The sequence below is a fragment of the Peromyscus maniculatus genome, chromosome 1 (genome assembly GCF_049852395.1).
Source record: "Peromyscus maniculatus bairdii isolate BWxNUB_F1_BW_parent chromosome 1, HU_Pman_BW_mat_3.1, whole genome shotgun sequence".
In the NCBI taxonomy this organism is placed as follows: Eukaryota; Metazoa; Chordata; class Mammalia; order Rodentia; family Cricetidae; genus Peromyscus; species Peromyscus maniculatus.
This window is the reverse complement of record NC_134852.1, coordinates 91,442,305-91,458,860: the sequence shown is the minus strand read 5'-3', so window position 1 is coordinate 91,458,860 and position 16,556 is coordinate 91,442,305. Positions and strand designations below refer to the sequence as shown.

Here is a 16,556-nt window from a genome sequence, read left to right as displayed (position 1 = left end):
AGTTATGCAGAGAAACCCTGTCTCAAAGTCTCGAAAATCCAAAAGAAAGACCAAAGTCCCTAGAATTCCAAAACTTGAGGGCCCCAGGAGAAGGTTCAGGGGCAATCAGATGAAGGAGAGTAAAAAGAAAGAGCGGAGGGCTGGAAACACAGGCAGCCGTAAAGCGACAGGAAAGGAATCCGGCCAACCAGGATGGTACTCTCAGGTCCCTCTAGTTAGGGTCTTTGGAATGTCAGTTTCCAAGTCCGGGTGTTTGAGGGGAGGGGGGGTGCTCTCCAGGTCGGTCAGTCAGAGATGGCAGGGAGGAGAAAGACCTGGTGCCCACCCGCCCCGCTTCAGGCTCTGCAGTGACCGTCTGAGAATACCAGAAGCAGAGAGTTTATAGCACGGTCAGCAGCAGTACCCTCTGCCCTGTGCCATGGGTTGACTCTGTGGTTGGCTCTGGTCAGCATCAAAGACAAGTAGATGAGTAGGCGGGACGGCCAGCACCTGGGGCCCCCAGACAGTGCCGAGCGTGCCCCCTCCTAGGAGACGAGCAGCAGCAACAGAGCGAGTGGCCGGCCCTTTTCAGGTCCACATAGAAAATGGAAGAAAAGGGCTCTCGGCTCCCTAGCTTCCCTTCCCTCTCCCACTGATCACAGCATTTTGAAAAGGGAAGGGGTCCTACTGGATCTCAACCCCTCCCCTCCTTTGTCGTGGCCACCCGCACCATCCACCTCGCGGCCCGAGCTCCCCTCCCTCGGCTGCGCCCCACAGCACTCACCCAGCGGCACACTGATCCGGGGGCCAAGCGCCCGCGTCCTCGTCGTCCGCAGCAGCAGCAGCAGTGGCAGCAGCAGCAGCCGCGCGCACAGCAGGGTGGCAGAGCAGCTCGCCCAGCCCATCCCGGCGCGTGGAGCTCGGACCGCGGCAGCCAGCAGCGTCCTTCGGCTGGGGCTCAGGTTGCTTAACTGAAGTCGCTAGATGCAGCCCCGCCCCGCGGCTCGGCCCCCGAGTCCTTCCCTCGGCCTCCGCCTCCGGACCTAGGGGGGCAGCAGAAAAGACGGTCACGTGGGGCGGCTGCACCGCAGGATCCTCTGCCCAGATTGCTGCCGAGTGGGAGTCCCGCGCCCCGCCGCAGGGAGGAGGGCGCGGAGCAGGAAGTCGGCGGCTAGGCCAGCCTCCTGGCTGCTTCTCACCCAGCTCTTCCCCCTTCCTCCTTCCTGGGCGCTGGAGTACAAGGGGCACCGGATCGGGTCACCGAGCTGGGGCGCACGGGGCGGAGCAGAGCCTTGGGAACTGAGCTCGGAGACTGAGGGGCGCGCAAGGCCGCTCGGGGCCACTCGGACCCGCCCTCCTTCCGGCTCCCGGGGACCCTGCCGGACTCGCTGCCTACACATCCCCACCCCCTGCTGCCGGAGCTGTGCATACACTGGGACTGGTGGCTTTCCAGTCTTAGTTCCGCGGGAGGTCTATGCATGGTCTAGAATTTAGATACTCTGCTGGGTTGTCCATGCTTAGAATTCTGTCCACGCGAACCCCGGGGGCGGCGCAGAATTAGTTCAAGTGGGATAATAGGATTTCACGGGCTGCGCTGCCAAAGAGGCTAGACCTTCCCCACAACCCGCACGTGGCTGAGCATAGGAAAGGATTCCCTAAGGATGGAGTAAGACGCAAGAGGTATTCATACCCGCAGGTACCCCGACCTGAGGTCAATTTGGTGGATCTTAAGAGAGGGAGAAAGGGAAATAAGGCGGTGGGAAACGGGAAGGAAAATCAACAAAGAGAGAGCAAGGATTTGGGAACCCGGTTCAGCTTTTCCTGGGTGCATGAATAGGATTAAAAACTAGAAAATCTGTGATCATTGTTCTTGTGGCAATGAGACCATTTCACCCAGAATTTTCTGCAGTTGTCAAACAGCCACTCTGCACCTGCTGCCAGTATCAGCAGTCTCAAAGCAACATCTTTGTCCTCCCATCCCCACCCTCAGCGTTCCCCACCCTCTCTCCAACAGGTAGAGGGCAGTCAGGGTAGACAAGAGCTGTTGGTTCCAGGTCTCCTTTCTTACAACCAGACTTCTTCATGTCCCACAGTGTCTGTACCGTCCCCACCCTGACATCCTTTTATAGTCTCATGTCTTTTCTCCTATTCCTCATATCCGAACCCACTAGCAAACCCCAAATCTGAAATTACTGCTTCCCTACATCCCATCGTTGCTCTCCTGGCTACACTAAGGGTCCTCTTCCCTTACTCCTATAATCTCTTCTCAACATGGTAGCCAGAGTCCTTGAAAATGAAAGTCAGGGACTAGTGACATGGTTCATTGGGTAGATTCTTGCTGCCAAACTTGATGGCCTAAATTCAATCCCAGAATTCATATGGTAGGAGAGAATGCACTCCCATGAGCAGTATCTCAGTGTAGCTTTGAGCCTTTCCTGGATCTCACTCTGTAGCCCAGGCTGGCCTCGAACTCACAGAGATCTACCTGGCTCTGCCTCCTGAGTGCTGGGAATAAAGGCGTGCGCCACCACCGCCGGATTCTAAAAATAAATTTTTCAAGTCAGCTGGAAATGGTGGTAGATGCCTATAATTCTAGCAGTTGGCAGGTGGAGTCAGGCGGACCAGGAATTTGAGGGCAACCTCGGATACAAAACAAGTTGGAGGCCAACCAGTGCTACATGAGGTTCTGTCTCAATAAATGAACAAATGAATGAATGAATAAAACCTTAAATAAATAAATGAAAGAAGCCAGGGCACAGCTTTCCTCTGCTCAAACCCCCGCCCCCCAACACCTGGAACGGCACCCATATTTCATGTAGGCAGGCCTTCAATAAACACTGGTTGAAGGGAATGACCAAGTGAATGAACATAGCAAGAGCCACAGAATGATACTCCTCCTATCAACAACCCAGAACAGTCTCTCGACACCAATTTCCACCTAGTGAAGAGTGCCCCAAACCTGAAATTATGCAATAAGCTTTTTCAACCGAACAGAAGACTTCAAAACTATCTCTCCTAAATCTATTGGTTTTGGCCCACATTTCATCCCACAGGCCATTTTGAATATCGATTCCATTATCACACATTTGGTGCCTCCCTCGTTTTGAGTCATCGTAAACTTGGCTAAGTATTCCTTAGACCTTTAATCAAGTCACTGATCAAAATAATGGGTGTGCAGACTTAGCCTCCAGATCTCGGTTTCTGCACACCACTCCCCTGGAGAAGGAGGACAGCCATCTCCGCGGAGGATGAAAGGGAAAGTGCAAGGCAAGGAGGACCGAGGCGGCTGTGCCTAAAGGATGCAGAGGCAGGTTGGTGACCGCTTTGATAGGAGCCAGCTGGATGATACTTTGGTCATCAATGGCATAAGTAATGGCTTCTAATGCATCAGATTAAAATATAACCCACTAGCTCATCGTGTGACTCAGAGAGAAAGGGAAAGAGAAAGGAAGGGAAGGAAACTTTTCTTCATGGAAAAATGCTGCCTGGTGAGTGTAGAGATGGAAGCAAATTTAGCAAAGATCGTGGCTGGATTTGTAAAGACTGTGAGGAAACAATGTCTAAAGTCTGTCCCACCGGTGACTTCTGCAAAGGAAAATGTATCTCTGCCAAAGAGATCTGGTGGTCACCATCTTAGCCAAGGGGTCAGGAGAAAACATCATCTGCAATAGGAGTGTGACCTATGGCCCTCCCATCCGGTGCCACGAGAGATTCACATTCTCAATCCCTGTTCCTACCAAAGGGTTTAACCCACAGCTCACAATGAGAATGAAAGCGGATACATCCAGCGTGGAAAGCATTCTACAATGACGAGCCTGGGCTCGTCAAAAAGGTCAATCTGGTGAAAGTAAAAATAATAATAATAATAATAATAATAATAATAATAATAATAATAAATAGCAAAAATAGGGGCAGCTTGTGGTTAAAAGACGAAAGATAAAGATATGTGAACTTTGACTCAGTTTTAGAGGGAAAAAAAGTGTTGGAGCAACTAGACCATTTTTAATGTGCATCATATATTAGCAATAATGTTGAAGTCCCGTGCTAGGTTGAAAACATACTATTTACCAGCTATTTTAATGTTCATTTTCTTACTTAAGAGCATGAAATTTCTTGGGTATGACAAAGTCTCAGATTTGGGAGATAACATTTTGTTGTTTTCAGAGGTGATACACTATGATGTCAGAAACTATCTTTCAACAATCCAGCAAAAACGTGTGTGTGTGTGTGTGTGTGTGTGTGTGTGTGTGTGTATGTGTGTGTGTGTATGAGCATAGTTGGCAAAATTTGGTTAAACTATGTAAAGATTTGTGGATGTCTTGGGCCAATCTTTTAGTTCATTTAGGGAAAGAAAAAAATGAGAAGTGTCAAAACAGTGTCCAATGACAGGCCGGAAGAAACTTCCACAAGGGTTATAGTGACCAATATTTTTTTTTTCTTTTTCTTTTTTCTTTCTTTTGTTTTTTGAGATAGGGTTTCTCTGTAGCTTTGGATCCTGTCTAGAACTCGCTCTGTAGCCCAGGCTGGCCTTGAACTCACAGAGATCCGCCTGGCTCTGCCACCTGAGTGCTCCTTGTAGGTTGAGCAATTGACTATTTGTCTTCCTCACTACATAGTTCCACCCACATTTTTCACCATATCCATAATAATATTACAAAAAAAAAACATTTAAAAACCTTGACTAGGACTGAGGAGATAGTTCAGTAGATAAAATGCTTGTCACGTAGGCTGGAGAGATGGCTCAGCAGTTAAGAGCACAGGCTGCTCTTCCAAATGACCTGGGTTCAATTTCCAGCACCCACATGATGACTCACACCTGTCTGTAACTCCAATTCCAGGGGATCTGACACCCTCACACAGACATGCATTCAGTCAAAACACCAATGCATATAAAATAAAAATAAATTTAAAAAAATGCTTGTCATGCAAGCATGAATATCTGAGTTTGAGCTTAGAACTGTGTGTGTGTGTGTCTGTGTGTGTGTGTGTGTGTGTGTGTGTGTGTGTGAGAGAGAGAGAGAGAGAGAGAGAGAGAGAGAGAGAGAGAGAGAGAGGCAGGAAAAATAAAAAGCCAAGCTTAGTAAAAACACATTTGCAATCCCAGCACCGAGGAGGTGGGAGCATGCAGATCCCTGCCGATCCCTGTTGGCCAGCCTAACTTACTTGGCAAGTTCCAGGCCAGTGAGAGACCCTGTCACAAAAATAAAATAAAATAAAATAAAATAAAATAAAATAAAATAAAATAAAATAAAATAAAATAAAATAAAATAAAATAAAATAAAATAAAATGGCTCCTGAGGAGTGGCATACAAATTGTCCTCTGGCCTCCATACACACATACACACGTGCATCTGAGCCTCATATGTGCACACACATACCCATGCATCTGAATCTCATATGTGCACATACATATCCATGCACGTACATACACCTGCACACAAAAGCCTCATCAAAAATCATTTTTTGCTAGCTACACACCTGCTTCCCACCCTGCTCTAGAGTAGGGCCTGATCTATGGCTACCTCCTCAATTAGCATTTATTGAGCGCCTGGATCTGGGTATCAGTAGCTCCTAAAGCTGCAGGGGATTGGTCTGCTCTTGTGTCTTGGCAACAAAGCCTTGTCTGATGGCTGTGCTCATCCCTGAGGAGGCAGGGGCTGATGCAGCCTCTCGTGGTTGTTAATTATATCCTGCTCATGTGCTTTGAAAGTATGTCTTCCGCCAACTGGGCAGCAAGCCCCTAGGGAACAGTGACAGGTCTTCTGTCTTCTGACCCTCCCCCATGCCTAGCAAGGCACTCCAGTAGGAACCGCACAGCGCTATCTACATGAGGGTCCCTGACTCTTGGCCTGGGGAAGCGCCCTCCAATCCATGAATATGGCAGCCTTGTTCCTGGTGGGCTCCACTGTCTCCTGTTAGTGAGCTGATGTGGTTTCTGATGTGCTCTCCCAGACTGGAAAGAACAGAAGGGAGACTGACAGAGAACTGCCTTTGAATTAACTTCCTGTAGGCTAAAGAGTGGTTCCCAAGCCAAGGATGTGTCTCCTGTTCCCCTCTGCCACTCTTGGATGTAGGCAAGTGTTTTTCAGCCAGATGTCAGCGTTTACAAAGAACTCAGGGGGGTAGCTTGGAAAGAGAGTACCAAAAAAAAAAAAAAAAAAAAAAACAGAACAAGGAAAAAGCAACGCTTCCTCCATGCCCCAGGCTGCTGGATGAAGTCATCCACAAGTTGTTAAGTCTGGCCCACTGTCCACCTTCATTCTTCTTCCCATCCTGTCTGTCTGTCTGTCTGTCTGTTCCCTCCCCACTGCCATGCACAAACTCACCAGTGCAAGGATGAGAGGTAAAATGTTCATAAGAATATATTATAAAGGCACAGACGCCAGGCGGTGGTGGCACACGCCTTTGATCCCAGCACTCGGGAGGCAGAGCCAGGCGGATCTCTGTGAGTTCGAGGCCAGCCTGGGCTACAGAGTGAGTTCCAGGACAGGCTCTAAAGCTACACAGAGAAACCTTGTCTTGAAAAAAAAAAAAATGACACCAGACCAGCCAGGTGGTGGAGGCGCACACCTTTGATCCCAGTACTTGAGGGCAGGGGCAGGAGAATCTCTTGAGTTTGAGGCTAGCCTGGTCTACAGAGAGAGTTCCAGGACAGCCGGGGCTACAGAGAGAACCCTGTTTCGAAAACCTAAAAGAAGGAGCTGCTGTCCAGACAGACTTGCCGTGTGGTGAGAGATGTCAGAGACCAGTGGGCACATGCCTCCTAGGCAGATGAAGAAACTTTAGAGATGACAGACAGATTCTATATCTTGATCTGGTGTTGGATTTTCAAGTGTGTACAAATGTTAGAATGTACTGAGCTTTACGATCTTAAGATCTATGTCTTTTGCTATGGTCAAGCCTTTTGTTTTTAGATAGCGTCTCACCTACATAGCCCAAGGTGGCCTACTACTTGCTCTGTAGCCCACACTGGCCCTGTCCTCTGATCTCCTGCCTCTCCCTTCCCAGTGCTGGGAATGCAGGAGTGTGCCCTTGTGCCCTGCCTATATTTTATACCCATTAACAACGAGAGAAAAGAGATGGGGGAGTGAGGAATGGACCGCGACTGTAGAACCAAGTGTTAGAAGAACAAACTGACAGAATGACAGGAGAGAGGGACTGAGGGGAAGAGGAAAGAAGGGAAGGAAGAACGGAAACAGAAACCGAGCAGACACGTCTGCCTGTGGCCCAGCTTCTCTGCTCCTCACAGCCAGCCTATCACACACACTCATCCTTCCACCTCTGGTGCAGCCTCGGCCCAGGCGCAGGCAGGAGGATGTCCTTGAGCATGCATGAAACATGCCACAGGGCTCTTGCCAGGTCTGCCCCCTCTGACTCCCACCCAGGGGAGCAGGGCTCCACACTCCCACAGTTCTACTCCGGAGTTGGAGGTTGTTGGCTTGCAGGGGGAGGGGCCTCCTGCCAAGCCCAGTGGAGCTTGAACCCAAAGGTCCCACCCCCCCCTCCTTGGGCAGCCTTCAGGCTCCTCCCACCCCTCCACCCCCTCCCCCCACCCCGGGTGCTGACTGGCAGGCTGCCTAGCAAGGTCTCGCAGACGAACTGGCTGTGGCCCAGCTCCCTGGGACCTGGCTCCGCGCCACCATCCCCTCGTAGCCCCAAGCTCTCCTCTTATGCCAACCTGCAGCTGCAGCTCCGCACCCTGCCCTGGTTAGGCACGAGGCTGTGTCTCCTCCCCCGGGGCTGGGCAGCAACTCAGCTGCAGCAGCCATACATTTGGATGAGGAAGTCACAGCCACTGACCCAGTAAGTGTGTGTGCTTTTAAATCGTCCAATGCCTGCCAGATCCCGGGAGCCGGGCACTTCCCTGGGGCAGGCAGCACCCTCTACTGCAGAGGGCATCCACCCCGGGGTGGGCACGGACACGGCCTTCAGTTCTCTCGGGTAGCTTTCCACAGAGTCTGGAGACAAATATAATCACATAGCCTCATCTCCTACCCAGACCAGCGGCCCTCCACCGGCCCTTGCTGCGCTTCCGCCCCCACATACCCCGTTTAAGTGGAAGAGATCAGTGGTTGAGCATAGAGAAGAATTCATCACTACCCATTACGCATGGGCCTTAAGAGGACCCTCTAGCTGTCAGCCACTTCTCCTGTGGTAGAAATACTACAGTTCTTTATTGGCACCATTAGGGGACATGATAAGATAGCATTTATAAAGCCACCAGCAGCATGGCACACAGTGAATGCCCTACATCCCTGACTGTTAGCGCCTCCCTAGCTGAAAGTCGCCCCACAGCCTCAGCCAAGCGTCCAATCTTAGAAGCCCCTTCCCGGCACTCCCTCGGCTTCAGCTGCCTCCTGCAAACGGTGCTGAGGCTGCAGCTCACCTGGGCAGAAGGAAAAAGCCTGCCCAGCCCAAGCCTTGGGTGTGCCTACCGTGGCAAGCAGCCCACCACACGGCACCGCCCCCACTGGGCCTGTTAGGGCCTGAGCTGGCCACTCCCTGGGAGGGGATCCCCCACCCTACAGGGCTGTGGTGCAACCAGCAGGGCTCGGCCTGTCCCTGCCCAGGCAGGGTGGAACATGAAGTTACCCCGTCCCTCCTTTGCTCCCCTACAGAAGTTCAGGAGGTGCCATCTGGGCCTACAGGGCTGCCCAGTCAGGGGGACCAGCCTGGCTGCTCCCCGAAGTGGTGACTGATCATCGGCTCTCCAACTACAGCCAGCCACAGGTGGAAGGCAGGTATCCTGGGCCAGGCCAGGCTGGGGTCAGAAGGTAAGGGCCTAGTAGCAGTCTCAGCTTCCAGTCCAGCTTATGAAACCTTGTTCTCGTCTCAAGATCTCAAGTCAAGAAGCCGGGGATAGGATCACACTTGTAATCCTTGAGAGGCTGAGGCAGGAGGAGGCACTGTAAATTCCAAGGCCAGCCTAGGTCACAGATTGAGTTCAAGGCCAACCAGGGCTGCTTAGAAAGACCCTGTCTCAAAAGAGTAAACATTTTAAACTTTTTGGTTTTGTTTATGGAGAGAGGTTTCTTTCTATAGCCCCGCACTCACTCTCTAGCCCAGGCTGGCCTCGAACTCACAAAGGTCTGCCTGCTTCTGCCTCTCGAGTGCTGGGAATAAAGGCGTGCGCCACTACCCACCCTGCTAGGTTTCAAAGATTTTAAAAACCTATCTCCCAATTTGCCATCAAGTTCCTTCCCTCTTCAATCTACTCCAAGCCCTGAGACCCCTTTTGAAGGCCATGCCTCTACCCTCAGGAAACCAAGCTTCCATCCCGGGGTCTCTCCCTTCCCCCTTCCTTCCCAGAGGAGGAGCTCTTTAGTTCCCAAGTTTCTGTCATCTTAAATCACCCTGGCTGACACAGCTCCCACACAGTCTTGCTCTTGGCTGTCATACTGAACTGGGAGAGTAAGCAGGGACAAGTGTGTCTTAGGAGAGTGGTGGAGCTGGAACAAGAGTCTTGCCACCGATCTCCTACAATCCAGCAGTGTCTTGACAGGGTGGCCATTTCTAGGAATGTTCCACCATGGCAGTATGCAAATTTGCCACCCTAAAGAAATGGTATCAGGCCCGGTGGTGGTGGTACACGCCTTTAATCTCAGCATTTGGGAAGCAGAAATGGGCAAGTCTCTGAGTTTGAGGCCAGCCTGGCCTACAGAAGGAGTTCCAGGACAGCCAGGGCTACCCAGGTGCCCAGGGAAACCCTGTCTCAAAAAACAAACAAACAAAAAAAGAGAGAGAGAGAGAAAGAAAGAAAAAAAGGAAAAAGAAATGACATCAGGTGACACACTCATAGATGGTATGAGGTACACTGTGAGACACCCCAGGATCTCTGGGGCTTGAACCCAGAAGAAGGAGCTCTTCGTAAGCTACGTGCCACTCTCCATGGCTTTCAGAACCCCTTAAAGAGCAACCACAGATGTCCACCATGACGCGGCGGTACCTCACCTATACCTTTCACCACAGCCTGCAGCCAGTGCAGCAGAGCAGAGGCCTTCCTCCCCAGGGGATTTGGGGCGCTGGGAGCCCCAAGGATGATGCGCTGCTGCCGGGGAACAGGAAGCAGAGCTTTCATCTACTTTCAAAAAGATCCTTGTCAAGGCTGGAGAGAGGGCTCGCTGGTTAAGAGCACTTGCTGCTCTTGAGGATGCAGGTTCTGTTCCCAGCACCCACGCAGAGGCTCACAGCAACCCCTAACTCCACTTTCAGGGGGTCCAACACCTTCTGAACTCCACAGGCACAAGGCACAAATGTGCTTCACATACATGTGGCGACACACACACACACACAACATACAATTAAAAAAAAAAAATCCTTGTCAAGGCCTGGGGATACAGCTTAGCTGTTAGGACGCTTGCCTGACGTGCCCCAGAGAGGCACCCTCCTCTAGGACACGGTGAGGAGCCTTGTCTTTTCTCTCTTTTTTTTTCTTTCTGTTGTCGGTTTGGGTTTTGAATTTTGTTGTCTGTTTTGTTTTTTGTTTTTCCAGACAGGGTTTCTCTGTGAAACAGCTTTGGCTGTCCTGGAACTTGCTTTGTAGACCAGGCTGGTCTCGAACTCGCAGAGATCCACCTGCCTCTGCTGGGATTACAGGAGTGTGCCACCACCTGGCTTGGTTTTGATTTTGAGACAGGGTCTTACTATATATAAAGCCTAGACTGACCTTGAACTTGACCCAGACAGACCACAAACTTTACTACCCTCCTGCCTCAGGCTCCTAAGTGCTGGAATTACAGGTGTGTGGCACCACACCCGGCAATAACCATTTCTGCGTTCATCTGCAGAAACAGGGAATTTACAAAATCAGCCTTTATCCGGTAAAAAGAGAAATCTTCCTTCTTTTGGAATAGCTATGTGACCTCCACAGGAAGTACTTGGCAAACTCCCCCCACCTAAATCACACTTGACAGTTATACAGGTAATATCTTCCTTGGCACTGACTGTAAGTGAGACATTCTGCGGATCTTTCCACATTTATTAATTTTTAATCCTCAAAGCAGAGGGAAATCAGAGTTATTATATTATGTTCCTACTACACAGATGACAGGCTGCTAGGGCCACACGTGTGCCAGGTGAAGACCTGGGGCCAGGGATCTGCGGTCTGCAGAACTCACGTGGACACTCTACCTAGAAACCAAGTTTCAACCTGGTGTTGTCTCCACCTGCAAGCCATCTCCACTTGTGATGATGCAAGCAGCTGTCTTTTGTCCCTCCCTCCCTCCTTCCATTCATCCATCACGGTTTCTCATTGGCTGGCTGCCTTCTAAGCGTGGCTCAAACTGATGAAATGACCAGAGTTGCTGCAGGCAAGGACTTCATAATTCATCACCATTCATTAAATGCTTCTTTGCAGAGAACTGCCTGCCCATCCTGGACTCCATATCTTTAGACACTTTCACTCGCTCATTCCTTTGTCCCTGACAAAGGTAGTTGCCAGGGCAAGCCTGGTCAACTCTAGAAGGACTCCCAGGCAGCACAGACGAGGTCCTGCTGTTTTCAACGGATTTCCGGAGCTGCTCCTCGGGGCTCCTTCTGCCCTGGGCTCAGGTTTCCATTAAGGCACTCATTATGCCGCAGTAAAGCACTCATTTACACACCTCATCCCTCTTCCCATCCTTCCCCAAGCTCCTTGAGTGCAGGCAGCAGACCTGTCTACCTTGGGTTTTTAAATGGCCAGCCTCAGGGCAGAGCTTGGAACGAGCAGGCAGCCAGTAAATGTTGACTAAATGAACAAATGCATTTTCTGCTCTCAGGGACTGTCTCAAATCATTTCCAAGTGATTCATTCTATTCATTCCCGGATCCCTTTTTACCTACCTTTCTCTTATTCTTTTCACAGAGTGTGAATAAGAAAAGGCACCACCCCAGGGGGGAGGGGTGGGGGAGGGGAGGCCATAGCTCCATTTCCTTGCCTTAGGGCAGCCCAGGGTTTTCTGGCTCTCCTTCTCATCAGCTCTGGTGGCTTCACAAGGGATGCTAGGCTGGAGGGAGGTTGAACGTTTGGTTTCTGTCAGATACCGCAGTAAACTGAGGGTCCCAGAGCCTGGGGATGTAGCTTGCTTGGTAGAATGCTTGCTTAACATGCACAAAGCTCAGGGAGTCCCAGCACTGTGTGGAAGAAGTCACGGTAGCGCACGCCTGCAATCCCAGCACCCAGGAAGTGGAGGCAGGAGAGCCAGAAGTTTAAGGTCACCCTGGTGACATAGAGTTCAAGGCCAGCCTGGATTACATGATACCAAAATGGATATCATGGTTTACAATGTACATAATAAGACATATACAATAAAATACGATGGGGACATTGCAGATGACCGGAAGATGGCAGGACATGGAGGGTTTTGCCCCAGGCAGAGCTGAAAGTCTTCCTGGTGCATAGGTCTTGTGCTCTGGGATTCTCCGGTTTTTTTTCATTTGGTTGCTTGGTTTTTGTTTGAGACAGGATCTCATGCATCCCAGGCTGGCGTCCAACTTCATGTGTCTGAGGATAACGTTGAACTCTTAATCTTCCTGCCTCCACCTCTCAAGTGCTAGGAAAGATGGGGTACCACCATACCCAGCCCTCACCTGTTATCATCATCTCCATCATTTCCCTTTCATCCTGAGGATTAAATCTAGGGCCCCACACAAGCTACTAAACACTGTGCTCTACCATGAAGCTTCAATGGCCCCATCTCCACCATTTTTGTCTAATAATTTATTCTTGTTTTATGTACATTGGTGTTTTGCCTGCATGTCTGTCTGTCTGTGTGAGAGTGTCAGATCTTGGAGTTATGACAGTTGTGAGCTGCCATGTGGGTGCTGGGAATTGAACCTGGGTCCTCTGGAAGAGCAGTCAGTGCTCTTAACCACTGAGCCCTCTCTCCAGCCCGCCATCATTGTTTAAAGGGCATTTATTTATTTATATAGGAGGGAGGAGCATGTGTTTCATGTATGCAGAGGTCGGAGGGCACTTTCAGGAGGCCATGCTCTTTCCAACATGCGTGAGCTGGGATCAGATTCAGGTCATCAGGCTTGAGGACAGGCACCTTTATCCTACCAGCCATTCCGCCACACACACACACACACACACACACACACACACACACACACACACACACACGCCCCACGTCATTTTCAGGTCACCTGTCATTAAGAGCTCAAGACCTTAAGTGCAAAAAGATGTAACCCTTATTTCTATGAACTTCAGGGGGGAAAAAAATCACTGTCAGCCACAGTCTAGGAATCAAGAGACTGAGTTCAAATCCTGACCTTTCCACCAATTTACTGAGTCACCTGGGGATAACTGAGTATCTCAGTTATCTGGACCCACAGTTTCCCCTGTGAAATGCAGGGAAGGGAAAGGGTGATTTCTAAATCTCCAGTTCCAAAGCATCCAGTTCTTACTGCAGTCGACCCTTAGAATGCTTCCAGACTTTTTTCTTTCTTTCAAATTATTTACTACCTTACTTTATGTGTGTTTGCGTATGTGATGGCCATAGCACGTGCCAAGCTGCGCGGGTGCTCTCTTTCTACTGTGTGTGTCCTGGAAACAGAACTCCGGTCCTTGGGCTTGGCAGCAAGCGCCGATCTTGCTGAGCCATCTCACCAGCCCTTCCTGTGATTCTTAAATAACATATTCACATGACAGGTGAGGGTATGTGAACAGAGGTTTGACGACCTTCCCGACGTGACGCAGGCCTCCTGAGCCTCTGTGCGAGACTAGAGCAGCTAAGGAGAGGCGAAGGCCTCATTCCCAGGACCCCAACTTCCTCCCTCTCCTGGCCCTTAATCCACCTTGTTGTTCAGAGAAGAAAGAAGCCATGACAAAGGCCCTAACTCAGAGGTCACAACCACAAACGTTCGGAGGAGGAGCCCAAGGCCCCCTTTCCTAGTGATTTTCCTCCGGGCTCAGGAGTAGGGGGCGGTGTTGAAAGACACTGTTAAAGGATTCGCGCAGAGGCCCCCGGTGGCCATGGGAACGTGGGCCCAGCCTCCTGCGCTGCCATGGCAACAGGCTCCCCCACTGGCCCCGGCTGGTGCCCATCAGAGCGCGCAGGTGGCGCCCTCTTGGGAGAGAGGGGCGGGAGGAAGGTGGGGGCCGACGACGAAGGCCTGGGCTGGTCGTGTCACCCCCAGATCTCGGTTCCCACCTCGTCCGGTCCCCTACCTGGAAGGAGTTACCCCCCACGACAAGGCTACTCCCGCGTGGCCGCGAAGTTCCACAGACTCACTCCCACTGCCAGGCCGTCCGGTCGCCGTCCCTGGGGACCCGGAGTGTATCGTGAAAACCCTGCGTCCTGCGCGGTGTCCCCGGAAATGCTGGGCTGCAGCCAAGCCCCGCCCCCATCCCGCCCCGCCCGCCCGCCCGCTCGCTGTTTCGGGAATTGTCCGGAGGCGCCCTCCTTGGCTCCGCTGCCGCTGCACGGCGGTCCCCTAGCCTGATCCAGCTGTTCTGGACACGATGCTACCCACGTCGGGCCAGAGCCCCCACCATGGCTCTGCCGCCCACCTAGGCCCAAGTTCCCTGGGTTGCACCCTCTCTCTCTGACCTTGGCTTGCTCGGTCGGCCTCGCTGGTGGTCTTCCTAGCTGGAATGTGCTCCTGTCTGTGGAACTGGAACCTAGATCCACTAACACTTAACTGGCTGTGTTCGCTAGGGCAAGTGTCTTAACCCCTCTGAGCCTTCGTTCACCTGCAAAGTGGGCATGGAACCAACAGAGAGCCCAGCGTCGTGGTGAGAAGCACACACCTGGCACTTGGTCAACTCTCAATAATGGTAGTATTGTTGACAGCGGAGGCAAGGCAAGAGAGCAGGGCAGAGTGGCCTCTGAAACCACTCGCGGCTGTGCCTGTAACCTGCGACCCACCGAGTTGGGAGAGGCGAGCGAAGAGATACGAGTATAAATATAAACAGCGCTTATCAAGTGACCTTGGCCCGGCTCTCTTCAGCCCTTGAGTCCGGGTTCTCCTATCTTCCAGAAAGGGACAGCAGCTTTCTGGGCGGTTCCTGAAATAACCAGTTCTGGCCATGTAAGTGGCTGAGCTGGCCAGAGCTGGCTGGTTAGGAGGCTGGAGACGTTAATGGGCCAAGGGCCAGCGCTTCCGGGGCAAGATGAGTCCTAAGTACATGGTCTTTCTACCTCCTCAGGAAGAGCTCCAGCAGAAAAAGAACACAGTGCTTATTTTGACACATCTACAAAACGGGTTACTTAACTAATGTTTACTGCAGGAAGGGTGAAAAGTAAGGCCACCCCGGGGTGGGGGATACTCGTGTGAATTTTGAAGGAGGAAAGGAGAAAGGACCTTGAATTTCTGATTCCCCTGCCTCCGATCCTTGGGATAAGGGGATGGCAGAAAATCACAACTGAATTATAGGATACTGAAGGTGGAAAACAAGGTTTTATGCATGATAGACAATCACTCTACTAACTGACACACACATACACACACACACACACACACACACACACACACACTTGTTTGGGTTTTTTTGTTTTTTGTTTCTTTGTTTGAGGTAGGATCTGCTATGCAGGTCCTGCTGGTCAAGGAGCCTGGAGCTCCTTGGGATCCCCCTGCCTCCGGAGGTTGAACGTGTATACAACCCCACACGGCGGCTGCAACATAAATTTTTAACTAAGTCTCTGCTGTGGAACATTAAGGTTCTTGAGAAATGTTGAGATTAGCATCCTTGTCAATACACCTTTAGATACTTCCTCAATTATTTCCTTTTGCTTCCTCCTCATGAGCAGGCAATTTCACAGTAAAAGAAAATAGACTGTGTTTCTAGCCCAGGTAGTGAGCGCACTTAGGCAAATAGCTTTGGAAGTCGTCCCACCCTTTCTGTTATCACTGACTTCCCGGCAAAGCGGAGAAGTCGGAAAGGCTGCTGCAAGGCCAGCTGAATTAGAGGTCCATCAGAGGTCATCATGGCCCTGGAGGCTGTGCAAAAGAATTACTACTTTCAATTTCCTGAGCACCCTGTGAGCACCAGCTGCTCGGAAAAACACCAGGAATCCAGGCCCCTTCCAGGCCTGTGGACTCAGCTGGTTTCTGTGTGGTCCTTGGTTCCTTCATTAACCGATGGCCCTCGAGAGAATGTACCCTTAAAACTTGCTCCACAGCTTCTTTGCTCTCCATCCTCGTTTCTCCTGCTTCTCTTCCAACCTTCCTTTTGTTGGGTAAAGAGGAAATTATTTCACATCATTGGACAAGGCTCCATTCGAAAGGGCCGGGTCTTTACCATTAACGATTCCCCCACACAACATTCTGTCAATACCCACCCACCCTTTCCACTACATGACCTCAGGTGTGAGGAGGTTGGTTGGAGTTAGTGTCGTTTCAGTTCGCCACATATAATCCCCATTGGCTGGACTGCAAGCACTCCTTCACTGATGGGGCGGTGTGGATCCTTCATTGTCTCTCCTTCTCCCTTCCCCCATTCTAAGGGGTTTAATATGCTGTCTTAGTATGCTTTAATATGCTGTGATGAAACACCATAACAAAAAGCAAGTTGGAGAGGAAAGGATTTATTTGGCTTACACTTCCACATCTTAGTCCATCATTGAAGGAAGTCAGGACAGGAACTCAAACAGGGCA

The 16,556-nt window shown here is 50.9% G+C and overlaps 1 protein-coding gene across 2 annotated transcripts in view; it reads right to left on the bottom strand.

Annotated features, from left to right (window-relative positions):
• Window positions 1–14,292, bottom strand: part of Sema4b (semaphorin 4B) — a 39,736-nt gene extending 25,444 nt beyond the window's left edge. The window contains exons 1-2 of one of the 2 annotated variants that reach the window (XM_006970009.4): window positions 14,128–14,292; window positions 764–1,022 (exon numbers count right to left, since the gene is read on the bottom strand). In XM_006970009.4, coding sequence (XP_006970071.2) covers window positions 764–884 — 121 coding nt within the window. In that variant the 5' untranslated portion in view covers window positions 885–1,022; window positions 14,128–14,292. Of the gene's footprint in view, window positions 1–763; window positions 1,023–1,178; window positions 1,340–14,127 lie in introns of those variants that run through there. The other variant, XM_076545655.1, reaches the window with a different exon arrangement.
• Window positions 14,293–16,556: the final 2,264 nt, after the last annotated feature.